The sequence below is a fragment of the Oncorhynchus gorbuscha genome, linkage group LG09, assembly GCF_021184085.1.
Source record: "Oncorhynchus gorbuscha isolate QuinsamMale2020 ecotype Even-year linkage group LG09, OgorEven_v1.0, whole genome shotgun sequence".
Classification (NCBI taxonomy): domain Eukaryota; kingdom Metazoa; phylum Chordata; class Actinopteri; order Salmoniformes; family Salmonidae; genus Oncorhynchus; species Oncorhynchus gorbuscha.
In genome coordinates, this window is record NC_060181.1 from 10,246,634 (window position 1) to 10,262,267 (window position 15,634).

General features: G+C 40.6%; 1 protein-coding gene across 14 annotated transcripts in view; it reads left to right on the plus strand.

The window, feature by feature from the left end:
• The window catches only part of LOC124043153 (protein 4.1-like), a 151,647-nt gene extending 137,345 nt beyond the window's left edge, over positions 1–14,302 (plus strand). For 12 of the 14 annotated variants that reach the window (XM_046361390.1, XM_046361394.1, XM_046361398.1 and 9 more), the window contains 5 exons: positions 5,803–5,931; positions 7,391–7,504; positions 9,762–9,842; positions 10,453–10,578; positions 12,302–14,302. In XM_046361390.1, coding sequence (XP_046217346.1) covers positions 5,803–5,931; positions 7,391–7,504; positions 9,762–9,842; positions 10,453–10,551 — 423 coding nt within the window. In that variant the 3' untranslated portion in view covers positions 10,552–10,578; positions 12,302–14,302. The remainder of the gene's footprint in view (positions 1–5,802; positions 5,932–7,390; positions 7,505–9,761; positions 9,843–10,452; positions 10,579–12,301) is intronic. The other 2 variants (XM_046361393.1, XM_046361404.1) reach the window with 1 other exon arrangement.
• The last annotated feature ends 1,332 nt before the right edge of the window (positions 14,303–15,634 follow it).

Sequence of the window (15,634 nt, forward strand, 5' to 3'; positions counted from 1 at the left end):
TTCCTGTTCCTGTATTAGTTAGTGTTTCTGTATTAGTTCCTGATCCTCTATTAGTTCCTGTTCCTGTATTTGTGTATTAGTTCCTGTTCCTGTATTTGTTCCTGTTTCTGTATTAGTTCCTGTTCCTCTATTAGTTCCTGTTCCTGTATTAGTTCCTGTTCCTGTATTTGTGTATTAGTTCCTGTTCCTGTATTTGATCATGTTCCTGTATTAGTTCCTGTTTCTGTATTAGTTCCTGTTTCTGTATTAGTTAGTGTTTGTGTATTAGTTCCTGTTCCTGTATTAGTTCCTGTTCCTGTATTAGTTAGTGTTTGTGTATTAGTTCGTGTTTGCGTATTAGTTCCTGTTCCTGTATTAGTTCCTGTTCCTGTATTAGTTCCTGTTCCTGTATTAGTTCCTGTTCCTGTATTAGTTCCTGTTCCTGTATTAGTTAGTGTTTGTGTATTAGTTCCTGTATTAGTTCCTGTTCCTGTATTAGTTAGTGTTTGTGTATTAGTTCCTGTTTCTGTATTAGTTCCAGTTCCTGTATTAGTTCCTGTTCCTCTATTAGTTCCTGTTCCTCTATTAGTTCCTGTTCCTGTATTAGTTCCTGTTCCTGTGTTATTTCCTGTTCATGTATTAGTTCCTGTTCCTGTATTTGTTCCTGTTCATGTATTAGTTCATGTTCCTGTATTAGTTCCTGTTCCTGTATTAGTTTCTGTTTCTGTATTAGTTTCTGTATTACTTATTGTTTGTGTATTAGTTCATGTTCCTGTATTAGTTAGTGTTTGTGTATTAGTTCCTGTTTCTGTATTAGTTCCAGTTCCTGTATTAGTTCCTGTTCCTCTATTAGTTCCCGTTCCTCTATTAGTTCCTGTTCCTGTAGTAGTTCCTGTTCCTGTATTAGTTAGTGTTTCTGTATTAGTTCCTGATCCTCTATTAGTTCCTGTTCCTGTATTTGTGTATTAGTTCCTGTTCCTGTATTTGTTCCTGTTTCTGTATTAGTTCCTGTTCCTCTATTAGTTCCTGTTCCTGTATTAGTTCCTGTTCCTGTATTTGTGTATTAGTTCCTGTTCCTGTATTTGATCATGTTCCTGTATTAGTTCCTGTTTCTGTATTAGTTCCTGTTTCTGTATTAGTTAGTGTTTGTGTATTAGTTCCTGTTCCTGTATTAGTTCCTGTTCCTGTATTAGTTAGTGTTTGTGTATTAGTTCGTGTTTGCGTATTAGTTCCTGTTCCTGTATTAGTTCCTGTTCCTGTATTAGTTCCTGTTCCTGTATTAGTTCCTGTTCCTGTATTAGTTCCTGTTCCTCTATTAGTTCCTGTTCCTGTATTAGTTAGTGTTCCTGTATTAGTTCCTGTTCCTGTATTAGTTCCTGTTCCTGTATTAGTTAGTGTTTGTGTATTAGTTAGTGTTTGTGTATTAGTTCCTGTTCCTCTATTAGTTCCCGTTCCTCTATTAGTTCCTGTTCCTGTATTAGTTCCTGTTCCTGTGTTAGTTCCTGTTCCTGTATTAGTTCCTGTTCCTGTATTAGTTCCTGTTCCTGTATTAGTTTCTGTTTCTGTATTAGTTTCTGTATTACTTATTGTTTGTGTATTAGTTCATGTTCCTGTATTAGTTAGTGTTTGTGTATTAGTTCCTGTATTAGTTCCTGTTCCTGTATTAGTTAGTGTTTGTGTATTAGTTCCTGTATTAGTTCCTGTTCCTGTATTAGTTAGTGTTTCTGTATTAGTTCCTGTTCCTGTATTAGTTCCTGTTCCTGTATTAGTTCCTGTTCCTGTATTAGTTCCTGTTCCTGTATTTGTGTATTAGTTCCTGTTCCTGTATTTGTGTATTAGTTCCTGTTCCTGTATTAGTTCCTGTTCCTGTATTAGTTAGTGTTTGTGTATTAGTTCCACTTCCTGTATTAGTTAGTGTTCCTGTATTAGTTCCTGTTCCTGTATTAGTTAGTGTTTGTGTGGGTAAATGTGTGTATTGGCTTGCTGGGGCTCTCTCGTGCCGTCCCTGGGGGGGGATGCGTCACCTGGGTGGGTTGATTCACTGTTGTGGTCGGCCTGTCTGGGTTCCCCCCCCCACCCCTTGGGTTGTACCGTGTCGGAGATCTTTGTGGGCTATACTCGGCCTTGTCTCAGGATGGTAAGTTGGTGGTTGAAGATTTCCCTCTAGTGGTGTGGGGGCTGTGCTTTGGCAAAGTGGGTGGGGTTATATCCTTCCTGTTTGGCCCTGTCCGGGGGTGTCCTCGGATGGGGCCACAGTGTCTCCTGACCCCTCCTGTCTCAGCCTCCAGTATTTATGCTGCAGTAGTTTATGTGTCGGGGGGCTAGGGTCAGTTTGTTTATCTGGAGTACTTCTCCTGTCCTATTCGGTGTCCTGTGTAAATCTAAGTGTGCGTTCTCTAATTCTCTCCTTCTCTCTTTCTTTCTCTCTCTCGGAGGACCTGAGCCCTAGAACCATGCCCCAGGACTACCTGACATGATGACTCCTTGCTGTCCCCAGTCCACCTGGCCATGCTGCTGCTCCAGTTTCAACTGGCCTGGGCCCTAGGACCATGTCCCAGGACTACCTGACATGAGGACTCCTTGCTGTCCCCAGTCCACCTGGCCATGCTCCTGCTCCAGTTTCAACTGTTCTGCCTTACTATTATTCAACCATGCTGGTCATTTATGAACATTTGAACATCTTGGCCACGTTCTGTTATAATCTCCACCTGGCACAGCCAGAAGAGGACTGGCCACCCCACATATGCTCTCTCTAATTCTCTCTTTCTTTCTCTCTCTCGGAGGACCTGAGCCCTAGGACCGTGCCCCAGGACTACCTGACATGATGGCTCCTTGCTGTCCCCAGTCCATCTGACTGTGCTGCTGCTCCAGTTTCAACTGTTCTGCCTTATTATTATTTGACCATGCTGGTCATTTATGAACATTTGAACATCTTGGTCATGTTCTGTTATAATCTCTACCCGGCACAGCCAGAAGAGGACTGGCCACCCCACATAGCCCGGTTCCTCTCTAGGTTTCTTCCTAGGTTTTGGCCTTTCTAGGGAGTTTTTCCTAGCCACCGTGCTTTTACACCTGCATTGTTTGCTGTTTGGGGTTTTAGGCTGGGTTTCTGTACAGCACTTTGAGATATCAGCTGATGTACGAAGGGCTATATAAATAAATTTGATTTGATTTGATTTGATTTGTATGACTATTATAACACATGATCTATTATTATAGAAACTTAGGTGACCAGAGAGATGGACATTTTTGTTATGTTCACTGTGAAACTGACCGTAGGAAAGTCTCTATATTGATCAAGTATGTGTTTTTATATAATTAGCAATTTATTTGTATTAATATCGTAATGTTAGTCAGAGTCTATGAGGATTTATTTAAACCTTAATGAAAGGTGAAGGTCATTTGGCGACTGTAAAATAAAGACATCTAATTAGGCATGCTAACTTTGGGTATTTGTACTGTATCTGTAAGTCATTTAGAGGTGCTTACAAACCGTATATATATTTCTACTGTATATATATATATATATATATTACTACTTATGTATATTACTACTATATATATATATATATATATATTACAACTGTATATATATTACTGCTGTTTATATATTACTATCGTATATATATGACTACCGTGTGTGTGTGTGTATATATATATATATATATATATATATATATATATATATATATATTACTACTGTATATATACAGTATTACTACCGAAAATATAATTACTACCGTGTATATATATATATATATATATATATATATATATATATATATTACTACTGTGTCTATATATATTACTACCGTGTATATATATTACTACCGTGTATATATATTACTACCGTGTATATATATTACTACCGTGTATATATATTGCTACTGTGTCTATATATATTACTACCGTGTATATATATTACTACCGTGTATATATATTACTACCATGTGTATATATATATATATATATTGCTACCATGTATATATATATATATTACTACCATGTATATATATTGCTACCATGTATATATATATATATTAATACCATGTATATATATTACTACCGTGTATATATATTACTACCGTGTATATATATTACTACCGTGTATATATATTACTACCATGCATATATATTGCTACCATGTATATATATATATATATATATATATATATATATATATATATATATATATTACTACCATGTATATATATTACTACCGTGTATATAGATTACTACCGTGTATATAGATTACTACCGTATATATATATATTACTACTGTATATATATTACTACTGTGTATATATACTGCTACTGTATATATATATTACTATTGTGTATATATATTGCTACTGTTGTTCTGTTTCATGCTGTGGTGTCCTGTATATATATACATGAAGCATATTGTTTAAGCGATTGCAACAGTTTCTTCTGTCTCCAACCCCTAATCTACACTTAGTTTTAAGTAGATTGTCTGAGACACTGGGATGGGATGATAGTTCTGGCTAGAGCCACACCTTCAGCACAAGGGGAATGGATAGACAGGGGATATTCACAGAGAACGAACAGGGGATAGTCACATCGTATGAACAGGGGATAGTCTGTCAACAAGGGATAGTCACAGAGAAAGAACAGGGGACAGTCACATCGTATGAACAGGGGATAGTCACAGAGAACGAACAGGGGATAGTCACAGAGAACAAACAGGGGATAGTCACAGAGAACAAACAGGGGATAGTCACAGAGAACGAACAGGGGACAGTCACATCGTATGAACAGGGGATAGTCACAGAGAACGAACAGGGGATAGTCACAGAGAACAAACAGGGGATAGTCACAGAGAACAAACAGGGAATAGTCACATCGTATGAACAGGGGATAGTCACATCGTATGAACAGGGGATAGTCACAGAGAACGAACAGGGGATAGTCACAGAGAACAAACAGGGGACATTCACATGGTGTGAACAGGGGATAGTCACATCGTATGAACAGGGGATAGTCACAGAGAATGAACAGGGGATAGTCACAGAGAACGAACGGGGGATAGTCACAGAGAACGAACAGGGGATAGTCACAGAGAATGAACAGGGGATAGTCACAGAGAACGAACAGGGGATAGTCATTTCGTATGAACAGGGGATAGTCACAGAGAATGAACAGGGGATAGTCACAGAGTATGAACAGGGGATAGTCACAGAGAACGAACAGGGGACATTCACATGGTATGAACAGGGGATAGTCACAGAACGAACAGGGGACAGTCACAAAGAACAAACAGGGGACATTCACATGGTGTGAACAGGGGATAGTCACATCGTATGAACAGGGGATAGTCACAGAGAACGAACAGGGGACAGTCACAAAGAACAAACGGGACATTCACATGGTATGAACAGGGGATAGTCACAGAGAACGAACAGGGGATAGTCACAGAGAACGAACAGGGGATAGTCACAGAGAACGAACAGGGGATAGTCACAGAGAACAAACGGGGGATAGTCACAGAGAACAAACGGGGGACATTCACATGGTGTGAACAGGGGATAGTCACAGAGAACGAACAGGGGACAGTCACAGAGAACAAACAGGGGACATTCACATGGTGTGAACAGGGGACTATAGGTCATCGTGGGTCTTGACACGTCTGTGCTAGATGGGTTGGGAGAGAATACTGTATGTGAAGAAACGTGTATGAATGATGTATATAGTATTCTGTCATACTACAGAAGGTTCTGATCTAGTATGGAGTTAGAGAGTGGTTAGGAAGTGAGGATACGACAAACTCAATATTCACTGTGTGTATTCTCCCTCTCCTCACAGCCTAACGTGGTGAAAACACAGACAATCACCATCTCAGACGTGTCTAACTCCCTGCGAGGAGACGTCTCTAACAAGGAGGTCCCCATCGTGCACACTGAGACCAAGACCATTACCTACGAGTCAGCGCAGGTGAGAGGGATCAATATTTATTAAATAAATCCCTTTATTAACCCAATGAGTTTGTTTTAACAGTGAACTGGGTCGTATTCATCAGGATACCCAAACTGGGGGAAAAGTTTTAAAACATCTTGCAACGTAAAATTGAAACAAGCATTTCTTGTTGGACAAATGCTGATAGTCCCTCCCTGTTTCAGTGTGTTTTCTTCTTTTTTTGGTGCCTAATGAACTTGATCCTGTTGTCTTTCTCACAGCCGGTAGACAATGTACAGTCGTGGCCAAAAGTTTTGAGAGTGACACAAATATAAATTTTCACAAAGTCTGCAGCCTCAGTTTGTATGATGGCAATTTGCATATACTCCAGAATGTTATGAAGAGTGATCAGATGAATTGCAATTAATTACAAAGTCCCTCTTTGCCATACAAATGAACTGAATCACCCCCAAAATATTTCCACTGCATTTCAGCCCTGCCACAAAAGGACCAACTGACATGTCAGTGATTCTCTCGTTAACACAGGTGTGAGTGTTGACGAGGACAAGGCTGGAGATCACAATGTCATGCTGATTGAGTTCGAATAACAGACTGGAAGCTTCAAAAGGAGGGTGGTGCTTGGAATCATTGTTCTTCCTCTGTCAACCATGGTTACCTGCAAGGAAACACGTGCTGTCATCATTGCTTTGCGCAAAAAGGGCTTCACAGGCAAGGATATTTCTGCCAGTAAGATTGCACCTAAATCAACCATTTATTAGATTATCAAGAACTTCAAAAAAAGCTTGTCCGGAGAAGACAAGGTGAGCGCTACCATCAGTCCTGTGTCATGCCAACAGTAAAGCATCCTGAGACCATTCATGTGTGGGGTTGCTTCTTAGCCAAGGGAGTGGCCTCACTCTACCTCACAATTTTGCCTAAGAACACAGCCATGAATAAATAATGGTATCAACACATCCTCTAAGAGCAACTTCTCCCAACCATCCAGGAACACTTTGGTGACGAACAATGCCGTTTCCAGCATGATAAGCACCTTGCGATAAGTGATAATTAAGTGGCTCGGGGAACAAAACATCAATATTTTGGGTCCATGGCCAGGAAACTCCCCAGACCTTAATCCCATTGAGAACTTGTGGTCAAACCTCAAGAGGCGGGTGGACAAACAAATCCCAGAAATTCTGACAAACTCCAAGCATTGATTCTGCAAGAATGGGCTGCCATCAGTCAGGATGTGGCCCAGAAGTTAATTGACAGCATGCCAGGGCGGATTGCAGAGGTCTTGAAAAATAAGGGTCAACACTGCAAATATTGACTCTTTGCATCAACTTCATGTAGTTGTCAATAAAAGCCTTTGACACTGAAGGAAATGCTTGTAATTATACTTCAGTATTAAAAGACACTGAAGCAGCATACTCAAAAGTTTTGGCCACACGGCTGTAGTCCTAAATGAACCCCTTTTCTCCCCCTTGTGTTAACATAGTGTCTCCTTCAGCCCGTAGACAACACGGCAGAAAGGGACTCTGGAGTGCTGCTGAGTGCCCAGACCATCACCTCAGAGACAGTCAGTACAACCACCACCACTCAGATCACCAAGGTACGTCCTGGGCTTCCTGACCTAGGATCACTTTTGCCTTTGTAGATGTTTTACATTAACATTTTAGTCTTGTAGCACATGGAGGGTACCTAAAATGTTCTGCTTCGTGTCCCAACAATCGAGAGGTCTTTTGAGTGGCGACCCACCATAACGGTTGAGCAGTGAACAAACATACACAGATCAAAGAATAAGTACACATTTGATAATACCCTCTTCTGCCTCAAAGCTGCTCTCTCTCTCTCTATATATATATATATACAGTATCTCTCTCTCTATATATATACAGTATCTCTCTAACAGTATGTTGTCAGGTCAAAGCTGCTCTCTCTCTCTCTATATATATATATATACAGTATCTCTCTCTATATATATATACAGTATCTCTCTAACAGTATGTTGTCAGGTCAAAGCTGCTCTCTCTCTCTATATATATATATATATACAGTATCTCTCTCTATATATATATACAGTATCTCTCTAACAGTATGTTGTCAGGTCAAAGCTGCTCTCTCTCTCTCTCTATATATATATATATATATATATATATATATATATATATATATATATATATATATATATACACATATATACAGTATCTCTCTCTATATATATATACAGTATCTCTCTATATATATATACAGTATCTCTCTATATATATATACAGTATCTCTCTCTATATATATATACAGTATCTCTCTCTATATATATGTAACGGATGTGAAACGGCTAGCTTAGTTAGCGGTGTGCACTAAATAGCGTTTCAATCGGTTACGTCACTTGCTCTGAGACCTTGAAGTAGTAGTTCCCCTTGCTCTGCAAGGGCCGCGGCTTTTGTGGAGCGATGGGTAACGATGCTTCGTGGGTGACTGTTGTTGATGTGTGCAGAAGGTCCCTGGTTCGCGCCCGGGTATGGGCGAGGGGACGGTTTAAAATGATACTGTTACATATATACAGTATCTCTCTCTATATATACAGTATCTCTCTATACATATATACAGTATCTCTCTCTATATATATACAGTATCTCTCTCTATATATATACAGTATCTCTCTCTATATATATACAGTATCTCTCTCTATACATATATACAGTATCTCTCTATACATATATACAGTATCTCTCTCTATATATATACAGTATCTCTCTCTATATATATATATATACAGTATCTCTCTATATATATATATATATATATATATACAGTATCTCTCTATATATATACAGTATCTCTCTCTATATATATACAGTATCTCTCTCTATATATATACAGTATCTCTCTCTCTATATATATACAGTCTCTCTCTTTCTATATATATACAGTATCTCTCTATATATATACAGTATCTCTCTCTATATATATATACAGTATCTCTCTCTATATATATACAGTATCTCTCTCTATATATATACAGTATCTCTCTCTATATATATACAGTATCTCTCTATATATATACATTATCTCTCTCTATATATATATATATATACAGTATCTCTCTCTCTATATATATATACAGTATCTCTCTCTATATATATATACAGTATGTCTCTCTATATATATACAGTATCTCTCTCTATATATATACAGTATCTCTCTCTATATATATACAGTATCTCTCTCTATACATATATACAGTATCTCTCTATACATATATACAGTATCTCTCTCTATATATATACAGTATCTCTCTCTATATATATATATATACAGTATCTCTCTATATATATATATATATATATATACAGTATCTCTCTATATATATACAGTATCTCTCTCTATATATATACAGTATCTCTCTCTATATATATACAGTATCTCTCTCTCTATATATATACAGTCTCTCTCTTTCTATATATATACAGTATCTCTCTATATATATACAGTATCTCTCTCTATATATATATACAGTATCTCTCTCTATATATATACAGTATCTCTCTATATATATATACAGTATCTCTCTCTATATATATACAGTATCTCTCTATATATATACATTATCTCTCTCTATATATATATATATATACAGTATCTCTCTCTCTATATATATATACAGTATCTCTCTCTATATATATACAGTATGTCTCTCTATATATATATACAGTATCTCTCTCTATATATATACAGTATCTCTCTCTCTCTATATATATATACAGTATCTCTCTCTCTATATATATATACAGTATCTCTCTCTGGCGCTTGATATTTCTGATCCCCTACATTGTTTTAGTTTTGAACTCTTTCTCTCTCCCTTTCAGACGGTGAAAGGAGGCATCTCAGAGACTCGCATTGAGAAGAGGATTGTGATAACTGGAGACACAGAGATTGATCACGACAAGGTGGGGTACAGATTTCTACTTCTCTCCCTCGGCCCTGTGCTCGCTGGCTGTGTGTGTGTGTTCTGTTAGAGGCCACTTCAGTGGAGTAACAATACATTATTCCTCTGGTTTAGAGCTATTACACAGAATCTATGCAGAATCTACCCTACCTGAGTCTGTGTAATAAAATCAAAAGATAAAAAGAGCTTGTTTTGTTGCTGTGATGTGAGCTGAACACAGTCTTGTCTTGTCTGAATGTAGTATCCCTTTTAGTGTTTTCTTGGGTGATGAATGTTTCCAACTCTGTAGTCGTGCGGGTTTCAGCGACTCTATTTGCTTGTGTTTAATAACGATGTCTTTAATCTATGTATAGCCTTTTTATTAGTGCCATCAATCTCCACGTTGAACCTTCCCGTGTGTGTGTGTGTGTGTGTGTGTGTGTGTGTGTGTGTGTGTGTGTGTGTGTGTGTGTGTGTGTGTGTGTGTGTGTGTGTGTGTGTGTGTGTGTGTGTGTGTGTGTGTGTGTGTGTGTGTGTGTGTGTGTGTGTGTGTGTGTGTGTGTGTGTGTGTGTGTGTGTGTGTGTGTGTGTGTGTGTGTGTGTGTGTGTGTGTGTGTACTCCCTCTTCTCAGGCTCTGGCCCAGGCCATCAAGGAGGCGAAGGAGCAGCACCCGGACATGTCCGTGACCAAAGTGGTGGTGCACCAGGAAACAGAGATCACCCCCGATTAACCCCAGGCTCACCTTTCCTATGACCAGGTCAGTAGTAACCCTAACCTACAGTGAGACAGAGAGAGAGAGAGAGAAAGACAGAGAGAGAGAAAGACAGAGAGAGAGAGAAAGACACAGAGAGAGAGAGAGAGAGAGAGAGAGAGAAAGACAGAGAGAGAGAGAGAGAGAAAGACACAGAGAGAGAAAGACACAGAGAGAGAGAGAAAGATACAGAGAAAGACAGAGACAGAGAGAAAGACACAGAGAGAGAAAGACAGAGAGAGAGAGAAAGACACAGAGAGAGAGAAAGACACAGACAGAGAGAGAAAGACAGAGAGAGAGAGAGACAGAGAGAGAGAGAGAGAGAGAGAGAAAGACAGACAGAGAGAGAAAGACAGACAGAGAGAGAAAGACAGAGAGAGAGAGAAAGACAGAGAGAGAGAGAAAGACAGACAGACAGAGAGAGAGAGAGAAAGACAGACAGACAGACAGACAGACAGACAGACAGACAGACAGACAGACAGACAGACAGACAGACAGACAGACAGACAGACAGACAGACAGACAGACAGACAGACAGACAGACAGACAGACAGACAGAGAGAGAGAGAGAGAGAGAGAGAGAGAGACAGAGAGACAGAGAGACAGAGAGAGAGATCAAACCCCCACCTCTGTCAGGACCATGATGAGGGCTATTACACTGCTTTTCTTTTCTTTAGGCTCCTGCAGAGACTAAACAATGTAATCAAAGCACTGACATGCCACTGTCAAGGGACACGCATACTTATATTATCAGTTATTGTCCGTTAAACTGCGTTGATTTAGTTAAAACAGTTTACTCAGTCAGGCCCATTCCTACATGAAACAGGACATCTCAGCATGAGGTCTCTATAAACAGTGGTGTCCATGTGGCTTTAATTATAGCCCTGTATGTTTGTGTTGAGTTAAAGCCCTCGGGCTCAGGTTTTCGACCAAATTCTAGGTCAAACATAGTTCACTTTGTAGGGAATAGGGTTCCAGCTGCCAGGGTGGTATGTATACACACAGTGCCTCCCACCCCTTTCCTCTCAGACAGGGGGGAGACGAGGGGGAGAGAGTTCCCTCCCAGTAAGTTCATGGAGCCCTGTGTTCATGGAGCCCTGTGTTCATGGGGCCCTGTGTTCATGGAGCTGTGTGTTCATGGAGCTCTGTGTTCATGGAGCTGTGTGTTCATGGAGCTGTGTGTTCATGGAGCTGTGTGTTCATGGAGCTCTGTGTTCATGGGGCCCTGTGTTCATGGAGCTCTGTGTTCATGGAGCCTACCTCACCCCACCCTACCTCACCCCACCCTACCTCACCCCACCCTACCTCACCCTACCCTACCTCACCCCACCCTACCTCACCCTACCCTACCTCACCCTACCCTACCTCACCCCACCCTACCTCACCCCACCCTACCTCACCCTACCCTACCTCACCCTACCCTACCTCACCCTACCCTACCTCACCCTACCCTACCTCACCCCACCCTACCTCACCCTACCCTACCTCACCCCACCCTATCTCACCCCACCCTACCTCACCCCACCCTACCTCACCCTACCCTATCTCACCCCACCCTACCTCACCCTACCCTATGAAACATGTTCATCTTTGTGACAACATTGGTGTAGTTCTACTTTCAACTTTTTGTTTTCTGCTCTTGCACTTTTTATCTTAAGTGTTGAATCAGTGGAATGTTGAGGTAATGTTACTGAAGTTGTGTCTCTCTCTCTGTCCACTGTCTGTCAAGCTTTGGGCCAAAACTACCACGGCGCCTGAGGAAGGTGAACTCACACACATCCCCCACTCGTCCTGACCTTCTCTGCTTGTTTCACCGCCATTCCTGCTTGTTTACCTCAGAGACCCCCCCACCCCCACCTTGGGAACAGACACCAGACACACACACCACACCAGACTGGACCGGTCCAACCTGCCAGAGAGAACAAGCTTCACTTTTCAACTATGAACTTTGAACCTCCCAACCAATGGAGTTCAACTGAAGGAAAAGGGGACAAACAGAACTCCAAAAAAACTCCCAGAATTCCCTAGGACTACACACAATCCCTCTCTCTCTCTCTCTCTCACTCTTCCACTCCACTGCCAAATCCCAAACAACCAAACTGGATTTTTGTAAACAATAAAAATGTTTAAATAAAGTATTAGAATTTTTTTCCTCTTTCTCCAATTTGTCTGGAGATTTTAACAAGAATTTTCAAAGGACATTTGGTCTTTAAATTGTGTAGAGATTGCAGGGACTTTGTTCATATTTTTCTAAGACTTTTCTTATTGCCGTAATTGGAAAATCGGTATCTTCAAAGTCAACTTTGAAGGGACTTTTATTCTGAAGTGGGATTACAGCAAGGGATTTTGGGTGATTTTTCTGCGACTCTTCAACCATCGTGATACGAGGATCCCTCTTCAAATCCAACTTTACAACCAAGTTTGGTTTAATCTCTTGTACAGTTCAAAAAGTTATATTTTCCCTCTCAATGTGAAAAGTATTTTTTAAATTTAAGTGTTGAAAATATTTTATTTCATCCAAACTTTTTGGGGGCCCTATTTAAGTCTTTGTTGTCTGTTGAAGATATGACTTCATTATCTATTCGTCTGGAGGATTTTCACATCTTTTTTGACTGTTTTAGGTTGTCTTTGTTGTTGTAGTTACACTGGGGGAGGGGGGAAAGGGGGCTTCATCAGGACTGAAGGGAGAGAAGCAGTGTATTGACATTACATTTATTATATTATTGACATTCTCTTTTATTTCTGTGTATTCATCCATCATTTTAGATCACCCTGACTTTACAGGTTTGTAGTTAGATGTTCTCACACAGCATTCCAATCACCAGCTACATAACAGTCATTCATTTATACTGGGCATGGCAGAGCAGTAGAGGCAACTTTACAATGTCCTGCATTAATTTACCTGTATTTCTACTTTTCTACCAAAGGGGGCAGTGTTTACTCATTTAGAGAGATGGACCACTACACAGAAGAAGTCAGTTGGAGAACACTTCACGCTAAAGGCCAAAAATGTTTAATTGGGGTTGATTCGAGAGTCAATTTTAAAGGCCCAATGCTGTCAAAAAATGTGATTTTTATGTGTTTTATATTTCCACTCTATGAGGTTGGAATACTACTGTGAAATTGTGAAAATGATGATAATGCCCTTTTTGTGTTTGAGCTGTTTGAGCAGCCCAACTGAAAGAGTTTTGGCTTCATCAGTCAGTTAATTAGAGTTCCAAACCTCTCAGCCAATAACAACTCGTTTCCATTTTCCTCCTCCCAACTCAGGCCACTCCCAGACAGCCCTAGCAAAAATTCTTGTTTGAGAATTTGCTCTTTGCTATTTTAATTAAAAAACAATCACAGTATGGTATTGCTACCCAGAAAGTATGTGATATTGAGATAAACATATATATTTTTTTAAAGAGCTTAAAAAAGTAAACAGAAAGTCTCAATTGGGGATTTTGGGAACAAATTCCCTCTGGTAGCCTCTTTGGTGTTCTCCTTTTAGAAGACTACTGGTTACGTCAGCACAGTTATTGTTATCCTTATCTGTTTACTCCCATGCCTTTTATCTGTGAAGAATACACATTTAATTGATCCTCCTGTGACGTACACACTGTCCCTTTAAGTAACAACCCAATATGTAAGCAAAGAGTACAGTACACATAGTTTTTAAATGTTTTGGTCTAGTTTAAAAACATGATGTTGTTTTAGGACACATAATATTACAATGTTCAATATTCAATGTGTTGTAGTTCTTTCAGTGTGTTGTTTCTTCACCTTCCTCTTCTTCTTCTTCTTCATTGTGGCACTCTGTTTTCTACATTGATGATGGACGGAGACTAGGAAGAACCAGCAAGCCTATACATCTAAAGTTCATGTTTATTCTGTCATAGTGATATATATCTGTCTCTCTCTCTCCTTCTGTCTCTGTCTCTCCCTCTGTCTCTCTCTCTACCTCTGTCTCTCTCTCTCTACCTCTGTCTCTCTCTCTACCTCTGTCTCTCTCTCTCTCTCTCTCTACCTCTGTCTCTCTCTCTACCTCTGTCTCTCTCTCCCTGTCTCTCTCTCTACCTCTGTCTCTCTCTCTCTCCCTCTGTCTCTCTCTCTCTCCCTGTCTCTCTCTACCTCTGTCTCTCTCCCTCTGTCTCTCTCTCTCTCCCTGTCTCTCTCTCTCCTTCTGTCTCTCTCTCTCTCCCTCTGTCTCTCTCTCTACCTCTGTCTCTCTCTCTCTCCCTCTCTCTCTCTCTCTCTCTCTCTCCTTCTGTCTCTCTCTCTCACTCTGTCTCTCTCTCTCTCTACCTCTGTCTCTCTCTCTCTCTCCTCTCTCTCTCTCTCTCTCTCTCTCTCTCCCTCTGTCTCTCTCTCTCTCTCCTTCTGTCTCTCTCTCTCTCTCTCTCCTCTCTCCTCTCTCTCTCTCTACCTCTGTCTCTCTCTCTCTCTCTCTCTCTGTCTCTCTCTCTCTCTGTCTCTCTCCTTCTGTCTCTCTCTCCCTCTGTCCTCTGTCTCTCTCTCTCTCCTCTGTCTCTCTCCTCTCTGTCTCTCTCCTTCTGTCTCTCTCTCCCTCTGTCTCTCTCTCTCTCTCTCCCTCTGTCTCTCTCTCTCCCTCTGTCTCTCTCCTTCTGTCTCTCTCTCTCCCTCTGTCTCTCTCTCTCCCTCTGTCTCTCTCTCTCCCTCTGTCTCTCTCCTTCTGTCTCTCTCTCTCCCTCTGTCTCTCTCTCTCCCTCTGTCTCTCTCTCTCCCTCTGTCTCTCTCCTTCTGTCTCTCTCTCTACCTCTGTCTCTCTCTCTCTCTCTCTGTCTCTCTCTCTCCTTCTGTCTCTCTCTCTCCCTCTGTCTCTCTCTCTCTCTCCTTCTGTCTCTCTCTCTCCCTCTGTCTCTCTCTCTCTCTCTCTCTCTCTCTCCTTCTGTCTCTCTCTCTCCCTCTGTCTCTCTCTCTCCCTCTGTCTCTCTCTCTCCCTCTGTCTCTCTCTCTCTCTCTCCTTCTGTCTCTCTCTCTCCCTCTGTCTCTCTCCTTCTGTCTCTCCCTCTCTGTCTCTCTCTCTCTCTCTCTCTCTCTCTCTCTCTCTCTCTCTCTG